The 27805-nt window shown below is 40.5% G+C and overlaps 2 protein-coding genes across 3 annotated transcripts; both read right to left on the reverse strand.

Moving 5' to 3' along the window:
- Nucleotides 1–1674: 1674 nt before the first annotated feature.
- LOC143424610 (uncharacterized) lies at nucleotides 1675–10490 on the reverse strand. Of its 2 annotated transcripts, none has more exons than XM_076896777.1 (3): nucleotides 10360–10490; nucleotides 3135–3195; nucleotides 1675–2180 (listed from the first exon to the last, which is right to left on the reverse strand). In XM_076896777.1, exons 1-3 carry the CDS (start codon nucleotides 10430–10432, stop codon nucleotides 1892–1894), a joined length of 423 nt encoding a protein of 140 aa, XP_076752892.1. In that variant the 5' UTR covers nucleotides 10433–10490; the 3' UTR covers nucleotides 1675–1891. The 2 variants fall into 2 exon arrangements, with proteins under 2 accessions (XP_076752892.1, XP_076752901.1); XM_076896786.1 differs by lacking the exon at nucleotides 10360–10490 and adding an exon at nucleotides 5082–5208.
- A 2209-nt stretch (nucleotides 10491–12699) lies between these two features.
- LOC143427804 (uncharacterized) lies at nucleotides 12700–25643 on the reverse strand. The gene is made up of 12 exons (XM_076902263.1): nucleotides 25296–25643; nucleotides 19361–19399; nucleotides 18583–18807; nucleotides 17988–18076; nucleotides 17545–17837; nucleotides 15061–15099; nucleotides 14930–14974; nucleotides 14139–14846; nucleotides 13766–13835; nucleotides 13350–13565; nucleotides 13022–13265; nucleotides 12700–12937 (listed from the first exon to the last, which is right to left on the reverse strand). Exons 1-12 carry the CDS (start codon nucleotides 25368–25370, stop codon nucleotides 12752–12754), a joined length of 2229 nt encoding a protein of 742 aa, XP_076758378.1. The 5' UTR covers nucleotides 25371–25643; the 3' UTR covers nucleotides 12700–12751.
- Between the last annotated feature and the right edge of the window lie 2162 nt (nucleotides 25644–27805).

The following is a 27805-nucleotide window of genomic DNA, read 5'->3' on the forward strand; positions in this document are numbered from 1 at the left end:
TCTCCCTTTCATCGTGATCTACTGACATTTAACACTTTTTCTGACTTAAATTGCATAGAAATTAGTATTTATTATACCATTAATTTGAAATTTTCTTTGTCCTGAATTGGGATTAGGAAGAATGTTATGTTATAAGATATCGAAAATCACTTCTGTGATAGAAAATGTATATATCCAGTCGAATAAAGTATATTTTTTTCAATATACAATACTTACAATTGTGCAATTGTTCCTAATTTTGTGTAACATGTTCATTTCCATGTTACGAACCTGCCCCTTAATTAGCATAGCAACGACCTTTGAAACGTAACATTAATTTTTCAAAAGTATACTCTCTGCAATCAACACTTTTGTAAATTAATGACAATAAAAATAGCTATTCATTTATTCTGTATTGCATTTTTTTTATTGGCGAGTTGGAAAAATATACGTTTAGTATTAAAAATTAATTTGCCAAAGTTACACAATACACATATGCAGCGTTAATACAGCGAAAACAAACGTGGAAATCAGTGTTGGTCACATGCTCGATTTGTTACGTACGATTGCGTTGAAAAACTTTTTAGTAACAGCAACGTTAATCTATATAGAATATTTCTATTTGTATTTATATTTATTTTTACATATGCATATGTGCATACATATTCTATAAATGCCTAATAATATCTATTTGTGTACGAATGCAAATCTGATGCAACATGCATGCAGAGGCAAGAAGAATCGTACTTGTGATTCGTTGACCCTTTATATTTCGCTAACATTTCATATTTTACAACACACTGCAAAACAAGATTATCCTTAATGATAATATTTTCCTTTTTACTGTATATGACTGCACTATAAGGCTTCTTACGGAGAGATGAACACCGTAGATGATACATCACGTTAAGAACGAAATCTATTTACAGACGGTTTACGCATATTGCTGTAAGCTCAGGGTCCTACGCTATTATCTGTATCTATGCCTATGGCGTATAAAACTATTTACTTATATATATATATATATATATATGTATATGGAACACCCAAAATGTACAACACTATAAAACGTAGAAGCTTGTACTTCGTCAAGATGTACAGCATATAGTCGTGATTACGATGATTCGCATCAAAATGAAAATATTTTATAAACCACAATGTACCGAAAACATCGATGAAATCAAAGCTTCTCGCTACACTGGTTCGTTCTTAAAAGTTTGTACTACGTTTAGGCCAGTCATTTTTGCTGTGTGTGCACAACAGGCACGATAGTCCTTTTATTTTTAAATTTAACAAATTTATGCCATTATTGTCGTAAAGAAGAAGTGTTCCAGACTTCATAACGTATCCAAGTGTCGAGATTATTTCTTTGATACAATCAACTGGTGTTCGAATTAATTTTACCTTTACTGCCGAATTTTTGTTATCTATTCACGTAATCGTTCTTTGAAAACGTTAAGGACTAACAATCGCGCCTCAATTTGTTCCTCTGATGATGATCGAGTTTTAATCATACTCTCCTCTAGAACTAGAAAATAATTGAATTAAAGGTTTAATACCAATTTACTTATACACTTTTTATCGTTTCTGCTCAGAACAGTGCCCTAATCGCCCCTGTTCAAAAATAATCTGAATAAATTTTGTTTCTACGGAAATATTATAAATTAATCTGTAACGATAGAAATACGTTTGTTAAAAAAATACAGCTTTCTTGACGTTTATTGTTCTACTCTATGTTGAATTACGATTTCAGTGTCGCGTAAATACTCTTTTTTTTAGTCGCACAGTTCTTTACGGAACGTTTCCAATGTGCCTTTTTCCATTCAAATAGTCGGCGCGCATCGCCAAAGGCGCAGTGGTCCCAATCCTACGATGCTTTACACACGATAATCACAGATAGAATCAGATAGAATCACGCGTGCGTCGCTCCAACTACGTTTCCGGTCGCCGAGAGTTGCTCCTCGGCCTCCATCATCTTTAACTTTCTCACTACTTGGGCATGCTCCTCGAGTAGCCTCGCGAATTCCCCTCTCCTAGTTTCGGCTTCCACTTGCATTTGTTTAATCTTTTCTCTAGGACCACCTGGACTGTCCAAAGGAGTTTGGGACGATGAATTCTGAGAACTGCTGTCATTCGATAGGCCATCGAAATCCGAGCTGTCGCTCGATATCGAATGGGAATCTACGTCATCCACGATCAAACTGTGAATTAAGAATTACATATATTTAATGATAGAGAAATAGAGCTACGCAATATTGATATTACGGACGGACACGTACACGCGCACACAAAATGACAAGTAAAAGAGAAAAAAAAAGTTCATACAACTGTTATTAAAAGATAAACTTCAAGTTTCAAATTGTATAACGAAAATCGAAGAGAACATTGCGTTTCTCTCGAATTTTAGTTTCGTGATTAAACAGCTCAACTCTGCCTCTAAGGAGGACGTGATTTTCGTAGTTGGTCTGAACTATCGACATTCTGCCCTGCGGCATTGTAGTGGCAACAATTGCCGCTTGCGTCAATGTTACGTCATTGGTACTGGAGCACGTAGTCTAGGCTATGGATAACGGATTGATTTTACGTGAAATACTGTCTTAAAATATCATTAATATTTCAGGAACATTCAACGAGGGTACAAAGTGGATACATGACTTTTCATTATCGAAACGAAAGTTTGTAAAATTTTTTACAGCCGGAAAAAAAGAAGTGTAAAAAAAAAAAAAGAAACAAATTCGTTATCCATAACCATTAGCCATCCAAATGCTGACATTTCTTTGTTTACCACAAACTTAATGGTTAGGGATCTCGTGCATCAGATCGGATCGGGTAGGGCATCAAGATGATATAGTATAATTTCACGATATCGATTACTACCCACGCTGGTATTTCCGGTAAAGCTACAGAAAGGTCGTATTGGAAATTTACTCCTACGAAAATTCTGGAAATAACAGACTTTCGAGTGCGCGTTTGTAAACGCGTGCATGATTGGGTTAGGATAACCGAATCTATTCCCAGATACATACACGTTCCAACTGGAATCCAGGAGTTTAACATTTTTTTTTTACTTCTCTCACACGAAATACATTTCATACAACCTGCATAGATTAGTTCATTAAAAGAGATGTTTTGGATACAATTTTGCTAGCGCTTACCTGAATGCCCCGTAAATTTCTCTTCCCGATGCCATCGTCACTGCGATATCAGGTAACGACCCTGGAATAAAATTTTCTAGGACGTAAATTCGTTACTTTTGATGAACAGAAAGTCAAGTTTACAGATTTGATTCCGCGAATCAAACATGCGCACGAGATTTTTAATACGATCATTTCGTGGAGAAGACAGGGCGCGAAGTGACGTTCAATAATTTTCCCGCTTTCAATCTCTATGCCATGCTGCTACGAATACTGTTAAATCTTTCATATCTGCATGCTATTCAATTTTAATACGGATAACTTGCCCCGTTTAGCTTTAGCCGGCAATAAGATTATCAGTCGAGCAAAGTAAACCTATTAAGATCGGCCGATGATTTATATACTTTTTGGCAATCTAGTCAAAGATTATCACACATTGACTCGATTGTTCGTATTGCATCTCACGTACATGTATAACATGTGCACTATATATGATAACACGCATCACTGGCAAAGACACGAGGCGTGAAAGGAGCCTAATTCGTTTTGAAGCCAACGAGCATGAAGAAGTGTCATTGTTCGTGCTTGATATATCGGACGTGTAAAGCAATACCTCTTACAATCTTACATTTTATCACGAATTGTTTGCGGAAAGCAATTAGACACAACGGATAATCACTAATTCATATTCTTATCATTTTTATTTCCGAGTTTGTAACGAAGGATAACAAGATTTCAATCAAAGCGTGATCGATGACATTTACATTGACACGCTATCCTCTTTTCGTTTGTTATTTATACAGCCGCTGGGCCGATGTGGTTTCCAGTGATTTTCTTATGCAATTTGCAACGCTTAGTTCTATTTAACGAGGATCGATCGGCGAGCGGTAATTGTATCGGATCGTTGGTCATGAAGAAAACGATGACACCGAAAAATTATTCTCCGTTTTTCCTTTTTGGCGAACGGTTCTAATCAAAGATTAAATTGATAACCACGGGCCTGTATCAAATCGTAACGAGCCGACAACAATTTTATGTGAACGAGCGGGTATGCAAACTTGCCGCGATGCCAGCAAATCAAGTCGGGTGCATTTACACGTGTACGCTGCACGCGTCATTTCTTACGTCACTAACCACGTGAACTTCAATTATATTTTACTGAATACATTTTACCCTTGCCACTAATAGCAACGTTTAAAAGTACTACAAGATCGAAATGCATGCCTCGCGAAAGGAGGCGCATTATTTCTGGTAGCTCGTCCGCGATGGATCACGATTATCGGCGGCTAGTACAAATCTACCAAAATATGATCGGTGATGCGTAGCTAAGGTATTCTGGGCAATCTTTTTTCTAAAACAAAATTAATAAATCACATGAATTACAGATACTTTTCGTTCGCTATATCGACGATAAATCACCTTAAACCACGTTTAACCACGTTTAACTACGTTTAACAAGGGTGTTCATTGCGATGAAGAGGGTACACGGTCTTTGGTATAGTTCTTCTAACGATATACGTACAAAATGGATTCTCTTTTTCTCTTTTGACAGAATCGACCTTCGTAACTGCAACCGGGAAAGAGGATCGGACTCGAGCGGAGTCGGTGGAGTGCTCCGCGACCTTAGACAATGCGACTTACACATGAAACGTCCACGAACCGTGACCACTTTCTCGTTAGTTGAAGAAAGAGGCACCCCGGGAAGGTGGAAGATACACGACGAACGAATCGAGGGAAAACTCCCTCGCGCGACAGTTTCAATCTGAATATTTTCACACCGGACGATCAAATACACTTCCGTTTTAATTCTTTCCACCGGAATATTCATTTGAAACGCGTGCATGGAGTAGAGTCAAGTTACATATTTAAATAGGTAACACTTGAAGCACAACACCAAGCGATCCGAGTTCGACAATCTTGTAAACGTAAGTTCTACCATACCGTTTACAAGGAATAATTTACACATACCTCTGACCATTTGGTGCTCGAAGATCTCTGACGTATCAGAAACTGTACGAATCGACTTTTCTCGATTAAGTAAAAGTGGAAACCAGTGGAAACCTTGAAAAAGTTTTCTTTCTCATCCAATAGTGGAAAGCGTCAGAAGAAATAAAAAAATCCGTTAAGTAGACAGATCGCTTCGATATAAAAATATATCGAACCGAAAATGTATCCAAAAAGCCGACCGAGTACACACGACACTCACCACTCGAAAGACTCGCGCAGACTGATCAGCTCGGCCTTTATTGCCGCGTTACGAGCCACAACCTCAACTGCAGGTTACCGCTCCACCGGAGAAGGGGATGCAACCCACAAATTTTCTTTCATATTGTCCCCACCTTTTTTTTTCCTCTCCTCTCCTGTGCCGTTTTCCACCATCCGAGGGACTGTCCGGTTTCGATTTCGTTACTATTGTTTACTTACTATCTACATACACGTACCTTTACATGTATCGATGATTAATTTATAAAATTCCCCTCTTTTAAAACTGCCTATATTTCTATCCCAGTATAGATCTTGTTTTTAATTTGATCCATCTATTTTCGAACGGACGACTGGCCTTTATTGTCTTGAAATGACTCAACAAAGCATTGACGAGCATGCGTGCAGGGACAATTAACAATTGTCTATAATTGTTCCCTTTGCGACTTTATTCGTTAATCTTGCTACTAATCGAACCAGCCGAAGGGAAAAGTAACACGATCGAGAAAAATCTTCTCGGTATAACAGACTTGACGGAAGAAAGATGATGAGATGATGGATACCGGAAAGTTATTTAACTATACAGGTGACGTTTTCGTAGTGACGTTTGCGCTTCTCTCTTTCGATATACGTACATGTATCCCCTACGCAACAAAATTGTACTTTGCACAGGTAACTGGAAAACGTCGATAAGGTTGTTATTGTTGGATCGACACAAAACTCACTGAAAAGAGAGTAGTCGGAGAGTATGTCTCAATTTTACTTTTTACAAAACTCGAGTATGAGCGAACAGTGGAATTCAAACAATAGGCGAGAACATTTTCAAACGGTAAATTGTTAATAATATTTGTAGAAGAAATCCTATGCACATACATGTAAATATCCGTGTAATGTTGGGATGACAATGAGAACAGATACCTCGCGAGGGGGCCACAGAGAGAACTACATGTGTACATCGGATTTCAGGGTCACCGCAGAACGAAGACCATACAACTCTTCAGGGAGTCTCGGCGGTAAATTATTTCGGTTGGTCGCTAATTTTGTCACGGTATGCCATACCGCGCAGGGAACGCGATGGTTAACCATCGCTGCGTAGAACGAAACCGTCTGTTCGTTCTTTGTGTCCTTCCACGCTTATCTCGTCATTCTTTTTTCCCTCTCTAGCACCTTTCGTTCCTGCCTCGTAGTTGTCAGATTTTTCGGGAGCGTTTGCCGACTGTCTCCCTATTTTCGCTTCTTAAAGACAACCGTACGATGTACTATGCTTTGCAAATCATCCTCCTTCGAGTTGAGAAAAGTTTGCAGTGTCAATCAGGCGTAAATTACACGAAATGAAAAAAAGAAACTATTTACACATCTCGTTTATACTTTTCTCTACAATTCTCTCTCCCTTTCAAATCGGAAACATACTTTTTTTTTCTAATCGAGACGATGCCAAGAGGATTCGGCTCATGCGTAGTGAGTTGACCGATAAAAAGGTTAATTGCAAACACATGACATTTATTACATAAATTATAGAACACGCTGGAAAATCATGAGAAGTTAATGAACACCATGTGCGTCAGTGATGGTGATCTTTCTGAATCCGCGCGTATCTGCACATCCAATCAGAAGCGAATCAAAAAGAAATTGTAATGCCGGTTCTTTGCAGAAGCTGAAAACTGTCTGCGAGATAAGTCAGTGCGTCAATACTGATATTGTATCTTATCGAGCTATTCCGCTTTTGCACAGAATTCGCCAATCTCTGATCACTGTAGAAAAATTATTACGTCATGAGAAAGGTTCGCGTTGATTATCTTTACGCATTTGTTTCCTATAGCGAGTAATGAGTATATAAAATTTGTTCAGTTTCAATTATTACACGAGATGTTCCCTTTCATTTAAAAAATTACAAATGTCAAAGGGATAGTTTACAGTTTACACACGAATGGATGAAGGTTACCGGAGAATGAAAAGGGATTAAAACTTTCGTTTGTTACAAGGCCTTGGATTCGGAACGCTCCAGACATTTGACATCGCGGTTGAATGCTCCTCTTTTGTCACTTTTATTCGTCGTTCCGTACACAATCTGTCCTAATCAGTTGAATACGTTTTGCATCGTTCGAAATCATGGCTGCTAACTAATTTTCCTTTATTCGAGGAGATTAACGAAATGAAATGCTTGTAACATTTTTATCGCAATGACTTTGAAACTGTGTTTAAATGTGTAATACAAACATTTGCTAATAAAAACTGAGTGTGTATGAAAATCTTTTCCGGCAGATTGGAACGTCCGGTCATGCCACGACGCACGATAAAACTCTATATAAGCCGGTGAAGAGTATTTTTGTCCGTGGATATTATCGATTGCATATACCCCTGGATTCGCGTTCTCTCTACCTCTCGCACATCGAACGTATACGTTCTCTTTGTCTTATTTTTTTCCCTTATGTATGTACATACGTACCTGATTTCTAAGACCGTTAGACAAGTTTTGTATCAACACGAATCTGTTTGCATACTGATACGAGACAATGGAAAAAATTCAGGTATCGTTATCGAGTATTTTGTTTTTAACAACATTTAATTGCATCGAAATTGTTTATTTCCGATCGATCTTGTATACAGAGTTGTCACTAGAATCAGGGTATTTTCAAGTAAATGTAACAACAAGTAGATTTCGATGCAATTCGTTGATCAAATTCCATTAGGGAGACGAGGTCGGCTCACAGTTCGTAAATTCGACGGTGAGTGACGTGTCTCAATTGTGATTCACTGCAATGCGTCATAGTGAATAGAGAATCTTATTCTTGGCTCATCGAGGCTCATTGTTCGCAGTCACCTACTTTCATTTGCCCAATTGTATCGTTTGCTTCGCGTAACACTCTACGGGGGCTGTACGCACGTATCTATCTATGTAGATCTCTTAGAGCAGGAAATGTCACTCGATGTCTGGAACACGCTTCCTTGAAATATCTGTTCTTCAACTTAAACGTGTTCGCATTTTTTCCAATCTTCCATCTAATAAACGCGTAGGCTTTTTAACAAAGTTATTCGCGCAAAGTGAAGTCTACCCGAACGCTTTCAGCGGTTCGATGAAAAGTTCTTGCTCGTGATTGGCGGAATTTCGTCAGTTTACTGCTATTTGACCGCATCACGTACTATAAATAGATTAAATAATCACGTGACGCTTATATACCACGACGTACACGTGTAGTATATCGTACAGAGTTAGTTAACCATTTTCGAATACACTGGCATTTTTGTTGCTTTATATCTTAAATCGATGCTCTCCTCAGTTTCATCGAGTCGATTCCTTTCCACGTAGCCTTAAAATGTGTTTGCTTTTTAAGCGTTGCTCTTTTACACATTACCACGAATGGCACGAAGATTCTCAATTGCACTTGTCGTTTCGACGTTTTTCTCTGATTTTTACTTTTAGACAAAAAGAAGAAAAGACCTTTTCTACATGTATTGCACTGTTTCGCCCCCTTTAATCCACGAAATTGATGAGAAACATCGAATTTCTGATGCTCAATTCCCAAATGGATCACCTATTCGATGGTATCCTTCCGGGAAACACCGCGAAAATGAATGCATGCTTTACAAATGTCTACGCCACTGGGTTCGCGCTAAAGACTCGGTAAAATAACGCAGGCTGAGAGAAAGATTCGAGTGGTACGAAGTGAGATTATATAGACGAGAGAGGATGAGAGATCCAACTTCAGCACCAAAATGGCGGAGGCGTGGAGGGTTGGTGGTAGGCACGTGTTTGACAGTCTAACCCAGTGGCGTAATAATTCATTTACACAACTTTCATTTCAAGCATTTAGATATATGTATAATATGCGATCCAAGCGTTGCGAGAAAGATTAATTAGAATTTAATTAGAATTACATCGTTACGATCCGCATAGAGGTAAGAGCACGAAAGTATTCCTCTCTCTTATTTTTCTTACCCTTAAGCACGTTTAAACAGAATCCGTCACAAAACTTGAAAGTAACAAGCATTTCGCTGTGCTACGCAACAACTTTTTTACTTCGATTTATAAAAAATTAAATATCCCACGAAATATTTTTCTCGCGCTGCCTGCTGAACGCTACGCCTCTGGAACCCAACCACCGTAGGGTACCACCCCAAGTACACCCCTAATGACGTCATAGGAGTGGCACAGTGGCGCCAACAACGCCGGACTGACGTCAGCTCTGAATATTAGGCTAGCAATTCACTTCTGCGCTCTAAATTTCATAGTTCTCCTCTGCCCCGTCTCGCACGTGGAAAAAGGAAAAGGACGCGATAAAATCCGCGCCTTCGTTGTTATCTATTATTTTTCTCTTTCAATTTTCTCTTCGTGAAAAACTATATAGCCAGTACAACCAGCACACGTTGTACGTTTGTCGAGTCGCACAGCGTGAAGCAGCACCTCCGTCATCGATTCAACATGACGACAGCAATGACGATTTCAGTCGTTACTCGCCACTAGGACTGCCACTGCAATTACGCTTGTACCCGTCTAGTCGGTTAAAGCAGTTTATTTTTAAATCGAAACGGTAACGTTATTTTCGATACCGCTTATCGAATTTACCGTCCGCCTTATTACAAATCTACTACAAAGATACGTTCACTTTGTACATCTACTTGTAGATCGTTTTACGTTACGCGTACATTTTTTTTTAAATAATATTCACCGATAACGTAACATCGTTGCCTCTTACCTCGTACAGTCGATTCTCTAAGTCTAACGCGAACCAGAGTTACATTCGAGCCGTTCTTTACAAGATATTTCTATTTGTGCAAAAATAATGTACGCACGAAACGATTCGTACAATCTAACGTGGATAATTTCTACGACATTAATTTAGTCGTGCATTTTCAATAAAAATAGGTATCAGTTCAACGTTCATAGTATCGCGATTCACGTTTTTGTTAGAAGAGGAAAAGAGAGCAACGATATCGTAATTGCGAAACGATCGATACGTATTCATAAATATTTTAACGAAAGAAGCAAAATGAAGACATCAAACGAATGTTCGAAGGAAGTTTGTTGGTAGACCGAAGCGCTTACCATTGATGTTTCTTAATTGAGAAATAATGTGTTGAACCTGCGCCCACAGTATACTCGGTGTGTAGATGGGCATTTACGTACGTTACATCCGCAAGCACGATACGTTACATGCATACTTTTGCTTACGTCGAATCCCGCTTTCTCAGCGATTCACTGTCAATGATGTGCGAACGGTTAAACGAATGCGAATCCTTCTTTTTATTGTCGCTACGCTGACGTCAATTCTATCTAATAACTCAGTGTTCATTTCCGAAAATCATGATAGCACCGGTAAGTCAATGTCGAATGCTGTCGACGTACGTTCAGGACCGATCATCGGTTTCCGGATTACGACCCTCCTGACTTTTAGAAACTATTTTGTCTTCTCGCTAACCTACAGGCTCACTGTCGTTTCTCTTCATTCTATTTCTAATCGTAAATAATAACACATGATTTTCCTATATTGCCAGTGATTATCTCTCTTTGACAAGATTAAACTCTTAAATAATCAGTGCAGTTCATCCGTGTATATATCTTTACGTGCACACGGTTATTACGATATACGTTACACTGCCTAAAAGTTATACATGTCTGTACACAATTAATATCGATACGTTAAAAGTATAATATGCCTTACAGACACCTGCTGACATCTATCGGGTTATCGAACCTCCAATATCGATTGCGTCGATGCGTTGATCGGTATTATAACTGTACGCTACATCATACCCGTTCGCATTATTTTATATTCGATAACAAATTCCGTCATAAACGCTCTACCATTCATTACATTGTAGAAACTGTGATAGTTATTATTAAAACCGTGGAATATTATCATGTCTCGAATTATCATTCGGTTTAAGAGAAAGGCTAGACAGGTATAGTGCTATAACTTGGAAATCGATTATGTTGTATCCTTCCTAAGAAAGCTTGTATCAGTTATTTTCAAGCTATTCAATTTACCTTCTACAATTCATCAGTGACAATGATCGTGCAGTGAAGTGAACGATACACACGTATGTATGTACTTCGTAAGCATTGCTTCTAAAAGAGATGATTAGCCGCTATCGGTAACTATCCGGCAAGGTACCAATCGGATCGCATGCGTTCAGTTAATGCTTTCATTATCGATTCGTTTGCTCTTGATATTAACGATAACATTACGTAATATTAATCAAGATACGCTACAACTACATAATTGATTTACCTCTAAGTAATTGTTTTACCTACAAGGTTAAATCTGACCAGAATAGAATGTCTACTACATGAGTATTAAATATATATCAAAATTAACAATTGATCGATAGTAATTTGCCAATTGTACACCTATTGTTTCATTCGGCTGTCCGATTTGAACAACGTTTCTTACGAACTTCTTTCTTACGAACAACTTTCCGGGAAGATCGGTAGCCGCTGATCACAAAGGGTCTCAATCATCATCTTTTATGCCTGGGTGGCAAAAGCATGCGCCGATTATTGTGATACCTGATGGTCGCTTAACCGGTCATCGTCGGCACGATCAAAACACGTGTCGGTTCGTCTTTGCAACAGAATCTTTTTCTTTTCTCGCCCCACAATTCAATTCTTAGATTTGAAAACACTAGTGACTCTACTTACATTAGAAATGTGCCTCTAAAGCAACGAGCGTCAGAACGATACATAATGTATTCGTCGGTGTGACAGAAAATAAAAAATTTTTTCTTTTAAATAACGATAATAAGGACGATTCCCTTTATTTGAATGAAAAAGAAAAGAAATTTTACAATTAGAGCTGAACTGCGGCTTACAAAAAGTAACGGATACCTTTCGTGAAATTGAAGGAAAATCGATACTATCCTGGTTCGTAGTAAATAATTTTGAAGTAACTTATAAATATTGAACGAAGAAGGAAATAGGAGTGTATGATAATATATATTCTTTTTAACTATTCAAATGTTAATGTTTATTGATGTAAAAGTGTAGACAAAATACTTGTTATGTGAATAGTGCAATGTGAATTGAAGTATAGGAAAACTGTAAAAGACATTAATAAACGTTACATTAGTTTTCTGGTTTCTCTTCTTAGGAAAAACAGAAAACGACTACGATTGAATGTACTGCAGATACAATTATTAACCGTTACGAGATTCGAGTTTTTCGTTCAAATTGTGGTACACATTATGCATACGCTATGTGACGAGAATCAAATGTGATTAGGAGTGGCACGTTCAAAGTTATAACATCTAGATTAATATATATATATATATATTAATCTATATTAATAAATCTATATTAATAATATAGAAAAATCTATATTAATAATATATATACGACACAATGAGATGTAACAAGAGTAATTATTAATGATAGTAACAATTAATTGTGATTTACAACATGTAAAATTGCAAAGAAGAGACGCGTTTCCTGAGACGTTTTAAGCATCTTCGTTTCCCCATTGGAAAGTCCCTTCTCCACCGGATGTCACGTCTTCAATTTTTGACGATCCTTCAACAGTGTTCGCGCCAGTTTCGGGTTTGCTTTCCGCTCCTTCTGGTTCTTCGACGAACGGGTCCTCTGCCATCTCAAACTGTTCCTCTTCTTGCACATTCTCTTCCTCGATCTTTATGAGAAAGCAATACGTGTAACAAGGTTGATAATTTACATATAAGTGTAAAGTAACGACTGGGAATGTTACGACATTTACCCTTGTGTCCTCGTCTGTGATCGGATCATAGGGCCTTTCTTCTTTTTCTTGATCGGTAATGTCGCACGTTATTACTTCGTCGCAAGAACGGTCGACGTCTTGTATTTCATCCGGATCGTTAAACGTTACATTCGCCAGCCTCTCTTCTTTCTCTTCCAGTTCTCGAGCTTTTTCAAGCTCTTCTTCAACGATCATTCGCTCCTGTTCTTTCAGCAAAGCTACTGTTCTAGCTTCTGCTATCTTCCTAAAAACACATGAAATTATATTACGCGTATTCGAGAAACACACGATTTGACGTCGAAAATTACAAAACCATTGCGTAAATTACCTTTCTTGCTCGAGTATTGTCTCAGTCTCCAGCCGCTCAGCTTCGATTTTTGCCTCCTCGGCTTTCCTCCGAGCTTCAACGTTTTCTTGTTCAATGATATCATCAAGATGAGCTACACGTTCTTGTGCCACTTGCAGCGCTTCCCATGCCTTTAACTCGTCCATTTCGAGTTTTACCCTCTCTTCCTCAGCAGCCTGCTTTCTTTCTTCGTCGCTTCTACGATAAAGCGTTGAACGATTTTTACATTTCTAATATGATTGGCCTACCGACATTATCGTATATATATATATACACTCGTGTCTCGCTAATTTAAACACGATTCAACGTTAAAAGACATTAATCGAATTGTTGGATGATAATCTCGTACCAATATATATTTTGCGTGTAAATTTTAGTTAAGCTAATTAATTACACACCTGGCCTCCTCGGCAGCCTTAACAAGGTACTGTTCTATTCTTTTTACCGCTTCCTCCTTGTCTTGTCTCACTGAAACGAACATTTACACACCGTTGGTGACAGATTGCTATTCGATATAAATTTCGAAACTTAAAGTTAAAAAATTTCCGTTACGGAAAAGTGAAACGATAAGGTCCGTTCGTTAACGTCGAGCAAGGAATGATAAACGATATCATGGAACAAATACCATGCGACACGGGACATATTAGGAAACAGATATATGCAATCATAAACATTTGTATACTCATTGTATACTCGCCGATTCGTTTGTCATGCTTATCCATTATTTAAAAGTGAATTCCTACCGAATTTCTCAATCGAGATAACACATACCGTTCTTATCCGATGCCACCTTTTCGTCTGTTTCTTGTTTCGTTGGTTCACTTACAGCTTCCGCAGTTCGAGGTTCGTCAATTGCTTCCGGTGTAGATTCTTCTTTGAATTCTGGTTGGATTTCGGATGTCGGTGCTGGTTCTGGAACTGCGTCCAATTGCTGCGACTCGTGTACCGCCTGCGCCGTTTCGACAACTGTTCGCGTTTCTTCGATTGATGCTGGCTCTGTTGCGTTTAATCCCGGTTCATCCGGCGATTTCACAGATTCCGCAACTAATTCAGCTTCTTTCACGGGTTCCGGTTCTTTGGCAGTTGCCGGTTCCTTCGTAGTTTTCGGATCTGTTACGGGCTCCTGTTCTTTCACAGCTTCAACTTGTTTCACCGGTTCTTCTTTCTCGGAGGTTTCTGATTTTTCTACAGATTCGACTGCCTTTGCGAGTTTAGCTTTTTTCACAGGTTTCAACTCTTTCACGGACTTTGATTCCACAGATTCTGGCTCGTCCAACGATTCAGGTTCTCCCGTGACGTTCAACTGTGCGGCAAAATCTCCTTCAGGCTGAGTTCCTTGTACACTTTCCCACTCTTTCATTCGGGGAGCTTCAACAACTTTACCCTTTGTTTCCTTCCCGTTGTTGTCCGTTTTTACCCGCTGTCCTCCGCGCTTATTTTCTCGCTTCGACTCTTCGGTTTCTTTCTCTGTTTTAACTGCTGTAAGAAACACGAAACGACAAGAACGTCACATTTGCACGAAACATGGCCAAGGAAAGAGTTTCAAAGAAACGCCCGCGTACCTCTTCTCGGCGTTGATTCATCCAGATCAGGTTGCAACGCTCGGGCTAAAATTCGTCAGACTACGTGAACATGGATAATGAAAAATAACATAGATTTGATTTACCGATGTCAGTTAAGCAAATTTACCGACCCTTTCGTAATTCTCTTGCTGTCATCGGCTCATCTGGCGCTATGCAATACATGAAACATAAATACGTATACGGTTAACGAGACAACGTTAGCGACGGGAATTCCAGTGTCACTGCATTTCTCTATCTGAAATGAATGCAAACCGATATACGCATCGTACGTGGAACGAAGCTGTTCGTAGTTAGAAAATGTTAGCTCGTGAAATATCGAGGAAGGCCTACTACAATCCCAAAAACACATTTGTTAATCCGTTATGTCCGTGTGGTTATCGACAGAAAAGCATCGTAAACGTCGTGTGGATTAATATTTCAACGTACGATGGTGTGCGACCCAATGAATTAGCATATATTAGAAAACTTTCAGCACGATAGTTTTAAATAACACTTATTATTGTTACGACGAAATCAATTATACTGCGGATGACGATTTCCGCAGGGATGATAAATCGAATCACTGTTCTCGTACTGCTTCGATGTTGCGATAATTTCCGATTATAAACGCGATGATCGAGTGATGAGAAATTAAAGACACACACGACATACTTAACGATAACGTGTCTTCGCCGCATCTGTTTCTGCGATGAAAGTTAATGTTCGTTTGCATTACAATTTTCATTCGTAATCATGTTTAAACAGAACTCGCAGAGTGCGACTGCGATTCGTGCGTTGCGAACATTTTTTTTCTTTTGCTACCTTTTACGCAAGATTTTTACAACAATATTGTTATTATCGTTGCCATCGTGGTATCGTTGTCGATACGATCAGAAACAAAATGTCAGCTGGCCTAATTTCATTAGAAATAGAAAATCAGTAAGGAAGCTTACCTCGGAACAACGCATTCATTCACTAGAGCCAGCTCTCGTTACTTTCCAATTTTCTTATATACAAAGAAAACAGTTACGTACGGTATCATTTTAATCGTAGGGTACGATCATTTTATTTTGTTACCTTTTGATAAATTTAAACAAATTCAACGATACTCGAAAGTTAAGAAACAATTTCCGGACTTTGTTCAACTTTTCGTTTCCTGTCTTTCGTTACGTTTTGCGCGGTGGTTTCCTCGTAACCGGCGTTTACGGCGTCGATTAGAAACTGGGAGATAGCCGTTTATTATTAATAAGAGATGCCCGTTTATATACAAGTTGCGTCGATCTTGGCATTTTAGTGCGCGTAGAAATATTTTCAGATAAACATTCAGAGGTAATCGGTTTCAGAACAATGAACATGGACAAAAACATTTTCGCGTTTCTCCAAATCGGGAGGCTGAATTTTCGTAGACTTGGACAACAAAACGGTATTTAACGCGAACGTAGTCACTCCTCGGCGGGTGCCTCGTTTTTGTTTCCATCCTCGTCCGTCTTTTTGGTTTTCGTTGGATCTTCGTACAGCTCTGGAACCCGATCTCTCCACCCCTTGCCTGAAACGTTCAAAAAAGCCGAACTGGTTCTTCTGCCGTTTCTATCCGCGCGTACGTGTCCCAGTCATCTGGTTCTGCCTGACACTGGAGTCTGCCTTCGTGTAAAATCTTGCTCTCTTTTCAGTTTTCCGTTTTACGCGGTATCGTCGATTGCCTTTTACGTTCCGTTCGTATACGCACGCACACGTGTATACGACCAAGATCCGCGAACCGGAAGCAACGCCGCGAATCAAAGACGTAGAAGTGCAAAAAAAAAAAGGAAAGAAAAGAAACAGAAAAAAAGGAATGAAAAAATTAACGAAATCGTTCCGTACAGAATAGTCTCACACCTTCGTCATTACGTACATGATTCATTAGACACAATGATCAACAGATTTATACAGCTACGAACGAGAATATAAATAAAGAAGAAAAGACAAACAGGAAAGTACGTAACGAACGAGGAAAAAACGAGCCAAAATAAAAAAGTAACACAGCACAGCAAAAAATTATCAAATAGAGCGAATAAATGGCAATCCATCCAAAAAATGAGAAGAAAACGTAGAGAAACGAGCGGGAATGAAAAGAACCAAAAAAAAAAAAAATAAAGGGACACACAAGAACGGCGTCGCAGGGCCGCTTTTATTTTCAAAATTTTTCTTCAAAATATATTTAATTATGGTAGGAGCGCGAGAACAGTTGAATATCGAATAATTGGATATCGACGTATTCAACACCGTCGTCTTTCACACTGTGTGGATTTGCGAATGCGAAAGAAGTCGCTTCCGATAATTCGACGTTGAGCAATAAATAGTACATTCGTTATTAAACCTTTCTCGCTGTAACATACCGCTACTATCTCTACATGTTCGTTTTACGGTATTGTAAAAGAAAAACAGGGTATAAAGATTATCGAGGGTTTTCATAATCGTCGTAGACATCGTTTTCGTCTCAGTTACCGTGCGCATAATCGTCATCGTCATGGTAATCGTAATCGTAATCGTAATGGTAATCGTAATCGTAATCGTAACCGTAACCGTAACCGTAACCGTAACCGTAATCGTCGTCGACGTATAACGAAATTACTCACAGGCGTTAGCGGCCGCCTCACGATTCTTGCTGTAGTAACTCAACAAATTGACATCGTTTTTGATGTCCGCAGGACGTAAATCGGCAACCTTGAAGTAGGGTTTCCTGACGGATTGTGGCTTGCCGGCGACATACTTGACACACGCCAGATTACCGAAATTACCTCGGTCAGGTACGTCGTACCAGGAAACCGGTTCCAGCGAATATTTCTTTGCATTCTGCTTGCCGGATATCAACCGACGAACGTAATCCCCGCTACGCATACGTTCCGGAACTATTTCCTCCGCGAAGTCGCTAAAAATAAAAACGATCCACACGTTACCGTGTCGCTCAGACGATAGGTATATACATACATACGTAGGTATATATATACCATAATATCTTTAAATAGGTTTCGTAGAGGTTCGTCGATAAGCGATACTTGGAATCGCGTAGTTTAAATACCTTGCCACGGCTCGTGGAATGAAGACGTGAACTCGCCGAAGAAGAGAATCCACTCTTGCGCGTATTTCCCTCGCCTCGTCGTCGAAATACTGCGAAGAGAGATACGTGAAATATATCTACGACGAACTGAGGAGCCCTCACTTACTCACTCACTCTCTTTCTTTCTCTCTCCTACACGCATACACAAAAGAGTAATTAGTGGTGTTTACTATGGACAGTTTGTTATTCGGTTATTGCGACGTACGTGGTGCTTTGCGAGACTACGTATGTATACGATAGTTTCCGTGTTAAACATGCTTCGAACGTAGGTAGTCTTTGAAACGCGAAATTTCAACAGCGTGCCCGAGGAATTCTTCGGTATCATCATAGATCGATCGATCCGATAATACGTCCATAGAGAGACGACGACGCGATTCCGCTGAACCAAAGTGACGTCGAAGACGAGTTGAAATCGTGGTGAGGTGCCTGAACGAGAATGGCGTGTCGATGAAATGGGCAATGAATCGAATGACGCTGTTACCAATGATCACGAATGGCGAACCATATCGTATCGCTCTGAACTGAGATATCGCGACAGACGTAACGACAGACTTACAATGTAATCCCTGGATTGAAGATACTTTTCCGTGTACGATTGGGTCGAGGGCCTCGTCAAGTTACGTATCCTGTTGATCTCGGCTGCGAGGACGCTGGGACGTACGTGAGCATGAACTCTTATCGGTATCAGGCTGCCGCCGTGGTATACGGTATGGTACGGCATGTGGATTACAGTCACGAGCCGTTTGTGAGCCACGTATGGCATGCGAGGAATGCTTCTCAACTAGAGAGGCACGAACTCTGCTTTACCAATTTGTCGACTAATTGTTACATTCCCAGCGGCAATTAGCTTCGAAGCGAGCGTGCTCTTTTCAAGCGTTTTATCTTGCAAGCATCTGCTGTGGTGTCCTTTCTCGTCCGTCAGCTTTTCTTTGCCTCGAAGGATCAGCAGCGATAGCGTGTACGTATGGGTACAGCAGTTAACAATTGTAAGAATGAATAGCGATATATTATGTAGATGGATCCGATTAGTCGGAAAAGAGAGATGCGTGACGTTGAAAGTGATCTGTTCTTCGTTCGCTGTTAAACGTACGATACATATGTAGGTATAATGGTATGAAGCAGGCCGAAAAGCGTCGTATCGTATAGCATATGCATATAAAGCAAATAGAAAGAAACTCGCGAAAATTATAAACATTCCACAGCGTTTCCCGTCAGATTCCGCAGACGCGCTTTCTCTTTTGCTGTTGCGCTTCGCATTCGCAGTTCAAACATTTCTAAAAGTACACGTTACACAGACACAAATTATTCTCTCGTCTATCGGCGAGAATACTTACCTGAAGAATCGTAGAGATCGGTAAGACAATCGGTCGATCCTGCACTCCCGTTTTTCGTAGCAGATATTTATAGAGATGAATTTAAACGTGCGTTTCGTTTAACAGATTGCGACGATATCGGGCGTAATCCGGCGGCGACAGAGGACGAGGAGTCACGTAGGAAGCAGAATAAATAGAAAGAAGAAGAACAACACCCGGTTAGTAGTGTTCGTGGTACAATAATCGTTTCGGCACTCTCTTCTCACGTCTCTGATTATTTCATATTCTTTTATTTATTCGCTTACACACGTGCATGCTATCAAATGGCGATCCTTGGTCGCGTTCGACCGCCCTACCCTCGATAGAGAGCGTTGCCATTACAGACGGAAAGAAAAGCGAGAGCAAGTATTACACTTTCGACGAAAGGTGTACCAGAGATACGTATATAAAAATGCCTCGATAAATTTTCGATTATCCGCGAACACAAGGAACGTGGCCAATTGTCGCGTTGTGTGTCTATCGAGATGAGTTTACTATTGTTAGTCACGGTTAGTAATTCGATACACGTCTTCTTTACCGAGCAGGGTGATGTACGAAACATAAAATCGAACGCTCGCATCGTATTGAAATGTATATTTTGCTCTTGATGACATAACAATCAGTACAATGTGACCGAATCGCTCAAATTTATTTCTAATTTCAAAAAGTGTTCACATCGCGTTCTTTCTAATCGAATTCGCGTTATCATTGCGCACGCCAGAAGAAACGTAAGTATGCTTGCGAGAGTACTAAAGTAGTCTCAGTTCGTTATGCGAAAGCGAAAAAACAATCCCACACGCATAGTCCATAAGTGGAAAGAAACGGAATACAAACGAGGTCCTACGTAAAACAGATACAGCGGAGAATATTAATAAAAATGTAAACAAAAAATATATTTGCGGCACAAGTAGGGCTGCACATTCGAATTTGATGCAATCGTTCATACAGGTACTAGCAAAGATCAACGAAAACATGGCTACAATATTCATATAATTGTCGATACAATACAATATCCTGTTACTTAAGGTGTTCAATGTTTTCAACCATTTTCAATGATACACGATAATTGGCAAGACTGTAGTTTGGAAACGTCTAAATGCACAGGTATAGAACTCATTTCCACGAAAACATGTATTACAACTGGGTATTGCGTACAGTGGCGACTCGGATGCTAACAACAGAGGAAAAACGCGAACCGTCTTCTTGTCACTTCACTTTCGTTCTAACTAAAAAGAAAAGGAAAAAAAGAAAGAAAGAGAGAAACAGAAAAATGAAAACGGAAAAGAACGATGCAACGAATAGTTGTCGGAATCAAATTCAATCGGCTGTTTCGGTTATCCGGTCCAGATAGATAGACGGTTTTATCGTTTCATCGAAATCAATCCCCGTTCGTAAGCAATAATAATTTAGAGACGTTCGTAATCGTAGCTAGCTCGAACAACATCGAACGCTACGTAACAATGTCTCATTGATCGAGATCAAAATCGTTGAAACGAGAGTTGTCGACGGTCGTCCACTACAGAATTTAGACGCGGTAAGAGAAATGACGGTAGGTGGTACCGCCAGGTAAACGACCGGAAGTGTGAGACTCGTAAGAGGAACGATAGCCTCCGGGACCGCCGCCGGACGATGTCCTGGACGATCTCTCGGTTGAATACGATCCGTACGGTCCGCTCTCCCTCTTCACGACGCTCTCCTCGGTGTAGCTAGTCCTCTGCGGACGACGACTGTACGGATCCGTAGAGGAGGAAGAACTCGACGAGCTGGTGTTCGTGTAGGCATAGCTGTACTGCTCTTGAGCAGCCCTCACTCCGACATCCGGATAGTCACGGACCACGTAATGCCGAGGCGTCTATAGATTCGGGTTACACAAGGTCAACAATGTGGAGAACAGCCACTTCCGGAGAACAGAACTTGTCGTTCGGGGAATCGAAACAACAATCGTGCGACAAACAACGAGAATGGATCGAGAGTTTTGCCTCTCGACAAACAAAATGCTTAGAACTTTATTATTCGCTTTCTTTTCGCGTCGAGATCGTTAATTCGAACGACTGCGTGACATTCGATATCGATTCGATGGAAGTAGAATCGAATCGAGCGACACACGTATACTCGGTTCTATCCTTTCACATTTCGTAGGGTCAACAAGGTTTCGGTAAGGCCGAAATATTGCCAATCGGGAAGTGGACCTTTGGCTCTGTTCTCCGTTTCGGAATAGCGTGTGTCGGAGAAAAGAGGAGGAAGACAGCATTCTAAGGATTTCTTTCTTTTTTTTTTTTTTAGGCAGGAACTGAAAGAAAGTTAGGTACGTACGGTTAACACGAAACTACAACGGATCAGTGTTCGTCCGTGTTACAGTGCAGTAGAAGAAAGTAATAGGATCTCGCTGACATGTCTCGCGATAATATATCGATCTATCTGTAGACACACAACGTGCGGGGGCCAATTATAAACATAGAGCGGTACACGTATGCATTAATAATGTCTCCTTGCCGAGATATTCAGGACAGTATAGCGTGCAGCGTTGAGCAACTGAATTTGCCCTTGCCAAGAAACACACGTATATAACGTAACGCGAATATGTGTACGTTATGCTCGTGTTCTTTGCCCATATACGCACGAGTGCATCTCGGTGTCTCGTTTCGACGAGTCGGTCTCCGACTCGAAAGCTCTGCTCGAAACGTCTTTCAGCTTCGTTTAATCACCAACGCCTACGCGTCAACTTAATTTCATCCGACACCAACGATGATGACGACGACGATGGTGGCGATAATTAAAATAATGGTAATAATAGATATCAGCGCGCAGATATACCTCTTCGGTTTCCGCCCATTCTTTCCTTTTCATACCAACGATATAGATATAACTTTAGACGCGATTATTATAGAACACGGGTGTTACGGAACGAGAACCGAAGTTATTTCTAAACGTACGTTCTGGGAACGGATCCAGTGAAGACGCTTATTTTTCTTTCAATTCAAAGCGTTTTATTCAAAGACGGTAGAAAGTAATTCAAAGACGTAGAAATCAACTAGTGTATTTTTCGCATAATTAATCGTAATTATGAAAGACAAGGCATTCGTCTGCGTATATTCGTATTCACGTTTGCAAAATTAAACAAAGAAACAAAAATGAAGAGGAGGACAGGCAAATAAAAATGCTACATCAGCAGGGTTGTTGCGATACCCCCGGGTGAAAAGGAAAAACTTTCCATCCCACTCTACAATCGATAAACGTATTCATTCGACAAGCACTACTATGAGAGACACGATAGCGGTGAAAATCAAATAACCTGAAATATCGATAACTAGTAAAATTCAACGAAGCAAGGTATGAAAAATGTATCGAGTTCTCGTATCATTGTTCACGAAACGATATCTTCGACTGCGCATCGTTGCGCGTTCGTTGTACGTCGTATCTTTTTCAAAATCGATACCAAGAAGGCGTTTCAAGCGCCATTAATATCTTCGTACGACCACTGGCAGGAGTTACGACGCGTCTCTTAACGGTCGGTTGTCTGGAAAGCACGCCTTTCTCGAAAACGTGGCCCTTGGTCGCCAATTCGGCCGCAGCGTCCAGGCTGACCTTCGATACCGCGCCACCATCCACCAGTCGACGAGTATGTTCCTCTTTCGCCGGATTTCTGCCACGCACGGTACCCTCTTTATCCTTCAGGGTAACGTATTGGTAAAATTCCTTTCTCGGATCTTGTTTCTTGCGACCCCATACCGTGAACGGTTCCGGAACCAGAGACGGCCGTGGAACGAACGGCACTTTTTCCCAAGGAAAGTAGTCCTGCTTCTGGAAATTTCATCAGGTTCGAGATGCGTTTAAACTCTGCCCCATTCGACGACTTCTTCCTTTCGTATCTAGGATATCTGGCGATCGAGAGACTGCGTTCCTTTCGACGTCCTCACTTCCACACGATTCCCCCGTGTTGTCACTACGCTACGTCGTTTGCCGATACACACTATCTCTAGCACGTAGAAATCGTTGCGAATGAAAATTTGTATTCGTCATTACATTTAGACAGAAAGCATAAATATCATCTTCCTTTCGTTCTCCGTAACGATTCTTGACGCGAGCTGATCCACGCTAGTCACGCTCTACGTTTTTCTTATTCCCGCGCAAAAATAGACCGATACGATGCGAACGATACACACCGAACACACCGGATATTCGCCTCCGCACATTCCGAATCGTTGATCGAGACATTCCTACGAATATTATCGTGCCGAGCGACTTTATTACACGTGACTCATTTGTGTCAAAATATCAACGTTGCAACGCAATCGTAGTCGAGCACGAGTGTTATATTTGTAACGCTCTCGCACCCCTTCGAACGCAGAACTTGCTTCGTCACGGGAGATATAGGTCGATCGTCATCGTTTTCTTCGCGAGATGCGGCACGAATCGTTGTTTCCAACACTTTCGTTCTCCATTCGTCTGTTTCGTTTCTGTGTATGTGTGTGTGCGTGTGCGTGCATGTCTGTGTGACCGATCGATTCAGAGAACAACGATTCCGAAATAATAGCCGCCGCGGTATTCAGATTTTTCGTTGCTAAGTAAATAGACGGCGAGCAGAAAGCACGTATGAATTTTCGTGACGAATTTTAGCACCCGTGGTGGGAGTCAACATCGCTGGTAAGTCGTGAGTCTAAATTAGGGCAGAGTAACGCAACACCGATGCTCGCAGATCCCCTCTACCGAAACGAAGGAAGGCGAGAAGCATCTCGATATCTGGAAGCATCGTACCAGGGAAAGACGTTTCCTCGTCTATCGATTCGTCAACCCTCGTCTTTGAGATTCGTCATTCGAGATTCGTCTCGAACTAGAGACCTCGTGTTAGAGGATCTTTCGAAAGCTGCTAGAGTCACCGAGGTGCGAGGTATTTAGGTCAGCTTTCAGCGGTACCATTGATCCACGATCAACAATGAAGCGGCCCGTTAACCGAAGCTGCCAAGAAAACAATGGAAAATTTGTTTTTATTTTCCTTCACGAACGGCTCGTTTCGTTTCCGAGATTTATTTTCGGCGCGTACGTTACACATATGTACACATATATAGCCTGGTCGAGCCAAATACGTTCTCCTGTTCATAGATCGAAAATTTGCCGGGTCGTACGTACACAGCATCTAAGTTTAACGCTGCAGACTCCCGGAGAATGGCTGCAACGCTACGAATAGGATTTTCTCTAATTCCTTAGCTCTTTGAAACACCGGTTCTCGGTACCGAGTATTCGGTAACAGCATAAACGGTGTTTTTTAATTTAAAGTTACCGTAGGCTGTAGCGTATACGTTGGTAGGTACGTACAAAACTGGTTGAGTAGGAACACAACGAGGGAAGGTATCGTCGAAAACAAATCATTCAACAGGTATTCCCTCTCGCCCGTCGAATCGGACGTGTAACTCGTGTCAAAGATGGTTCGACACGGGTAAAATGGATTCCGTAAACTGGAGGTTATTATTATCGTGCAGTGAAACGTGCACGTTAGTCCAACTGTACAATCGTGCGTAATCGATTGGTAGGACAGTTTCGTTCAACTTGGGAGACACCGAGCGCACGTATCGAGGTCCGAGAAATGATAAAGTAAAATGTAACGGTAGCAACAACGACGGTTGGAACACAGTGTGGAAGTAGATACTTCGAAATGCATCGAGTTCGATTCGTTTATCGTAACGAAGGAACGATCAATGCATGAAATGAGCAATGTTTCGCCGTGTAAGAAATTTGAATGTAAATATATTGTAAAGGAAGGGTGCGAACAAGGGTGGCTAGGTTAAAGTGTTTCCGGTGCGACACTCGACGCTCGTATTCGACGTTAGTGCCATCCAGCAAAACATTATTAAGACATACTTAATCCCGCTCTTTCGGCAATCCCACATAAATCAATGTATGTACGCGCGTGTGTACTGACCGTGACGCTGTAGGACGAGACGAGGGGCCTCGAGTAGGGTCGTCGGGTGGTGTAGAAGTCGCTCTCGTAAACCATTTTGTTTCCTTTTTTTGGGGGGTTTATCTACGAATTCGTTGCGTTCGTTGGTTGAAAAGTCACTGATGAACTTTCTTTCGTTAGATCGAACGTGCGCACCGGAAGAAGGTTCGTACGGTTCTGTTCGCTCGTCGTAGCTCTTCTTCGGGTACCGGCACGACCGTATCACCCCACTTCGTTGTCACGATTGCGCGATTTAGAGCACACGGGTTGCGATGTGGGAAGAAATAGAACGGTGTTAAGGTTGCAGCTTCCAATATTTCCTTCTTTTTTTCTTCTCTCTTCTTTCCTCTTATTTATTTTTCGCTCGCCAGATTTGGTTTGGACGTAATTTTTGACAGACGCGTCGTCTTTGTTTCGTTTGCACGTGGAATATACGATCGTCCGACGGTAGTAGCGATTACAAGTTAAAAAACCTTTACGAACTTATTCGTCCTTGCTTTCTCTTCATTTTTTGCTGTACTTTCGTTTTTGTTCGTTTCCCCTTTTTTCTTTCTTTTTATCTTCTTTTCCGGTTCGGTACTTTCTTTCTCGTGCGTGAAGAAAAACTGTAGGGTTAAGGCTGGGGGGAGTGGTGAAAATTTCAAGAAGGTGGAAATAATTGTTCGATTGAAGGTGGGTCGTTGGTGACCTCCTCGCGGTCGTGATGATACAAATGACCTAATCAAAAAACAAATTTTGTTGGTCTTTCTTTTGGGGCAGAGGGGGGGGGGGGGGAGGGGGCAATTACGTTTTCTTCAGTAGTCATTTAGCGTAGGCGACCGCCTTCGATAGCCACGAAAGATCATCATAACGTGACTAATGCTTGCGGTACCTTCGAAATTACGTTGGAATAGGCAGTCTGAGGATCAGACTAGCGGTTTTCTTTCTAAATTTTCCCGCCACTTATGTTACCAACTGCGAACTGATTATTACTCAATAACTCCTGCAGCTATCGACTTATATTAAAGTTAAGGCGAGATACTTCTAAAATACCATCCTCAGACAAATAAATCAATCGCTTGCGACAACGTGTGTGGAGATTAGTTGTGAACGCATCGAATTTTATGGACAGATTGCTCGTGCCTTCTTCTTGCGTGTGTATCTAGAAAAATGAGCACAGAACAGAGTAACTAACAGAAGTAGGTATAAAAGGGAAAGAACAGAATTTTTTTTAGAACTATTGAAATTCTCAATATGTACAATATGTACACGGGTATGTTGGAGTCACTGTAAGAACAAGCTATTAATAATAGTTTGGAAGGGAATAAAAGCAGACTCGTTCACAGCCATCTACTTCCGAGGGACGTTATCGACTTGCACATCTCAGCAGACTCGTTTACTGCCATCTACTTCCGACGAACGTTATCGACTACCACATCTCAGCAGACTCGTTCGCTGCCATCTACTTCCGCCCCTCGGAAGATACATTTTCGTTAGGAAATTGTTTAAAAATTAATTCGTGCCATCTATAAAAAAGAGACTCTCGTTTGCTACGTCTTTCAAAGTTACACGTTTTTAAAATATATTATTCACTTATTTCTGCGCCATCAAAGACATCACATCATAATTTTTCTTTACAAAATCTAGATTTGTATTTAGCTTACATTTGTACGCTTTCTATAAGAAACATAAAAATATAAGAAGTTACTTTTTACGCGACGTTTAATCCTGTATCACGATTATCAACTGAGAACCAGCACCATGTTCCAGGAACGTTCTCTCGAGTCCACGTTCAAACAGTGCAAATATCTCTGTCAATAAAGTCGAAACAAAATTAATTACGTACACGGCGACAGGCAGTGATTGTACGGTTCGTGGATAAGTTTTTTGTTACCGCAGCTAATAACCGAAGCCAGTAGCGAAGACTGCAAGGCCGCTGGACATGCAATTGACACGATAGCTCGTGCGGCTACGTTAGCTGTGTTGAACCCTTAGAGCTCTATGGACGCATATACGCGATTTTTCTAAGCTTCTACTTCAGTTTACCTTACTTGTTAAAGACTTATTGTTTGTAGGAAATTGTACCTTCCGAGGGGCGGAAGTAGGTGGCAGCGAACGAATCTGCTAAGATGTGGAAGTCGATAACGCTTCCAAATAAATTTATATTAATTAATTAATTAATCAAGGATGTTGGAGATTATAATGAAAATTGTAGGCGTATAACCATCTAAGTCCTAGTAATATATTATACGTATGTGCATTATAAAGATAATTTATAAAACAAGACTTTTGTATTCTGTCAATTGACAAGAAGTTGCAATAAACGTTCTGTTATCTTTAATGATCGGTTTAATTATTCAATCACCTCCATAACGTTCCTGAAAAGATCTATTTTAATGTCTGAGGCAAAAAGATAGTAGAATGCTGTATTAAACGCAAATAAATGAATTGCTTGCGAACACGTGTGCAGAAATTAATTGGGAATGCGTCCAATTCTATGGACAGATCGCTTA

Source organism: Xylocopa sonorina, chromosome 1, assembly GCF_050948175.1.
Source record: "Xylocopa sonorina isolate GNS202 chromosome 1, iyXylSono1_principal, whole genome shotgun sequence".
Classification (NCBI taxonomy): Eukaryota; Metazoa; Arthropoda; class Insecta; order Hymenoptera; family Apidae; genus Xylocopa; species Xylocopa sonorina.

Excerpts from the sequence above, each read along its gene's own strand:
- LOC143427804 (XM_076902263.1), bottom strand. The coding sequence starts at position 25,370 with ATGGTTTACGAGAGCGACTTCTACACCACCCGACGACCCTACTCGAGG. Across the intron at positions 17,838-17,987 it reads ATTCCACGAGCCGTGGCAAG|CGACTTCGCGGAGGAAATAG; the intron begins GTATTTAAACTA and ends TTTTATTTTTAG. Across the intron at positions 12,938-13,021 it reads TCACAGACGAGGACACAAGG|ATCGAGGAAGAGAATGTGCA; the intron begins GTAAATGTCGTA and ends TTTCTCATAAAG.
- LOC143424610 (XM_076896777.1), bottom strand. The coding sequence starts at position 10,432 with ATGCCCATCTACACACCGAGTATACTGTGGGCGCAGGTTCAACACATT. Across the intron at positions 3,196-10,359 it reads TCAATTAAGAAACATCAATG|GGTCGTTACCTGATATCGCA; the intron begins GTAAGCGCTTCG and ends ATTTTATTCCAG. Across the intron at positions 2,181-3,134 it reads GAAATTTACGGGGCATTCAG|TTTGATCGTGGATGACGTAG; the intron begins GTAAGCGCTAGC and ends CTTAATTCACAG.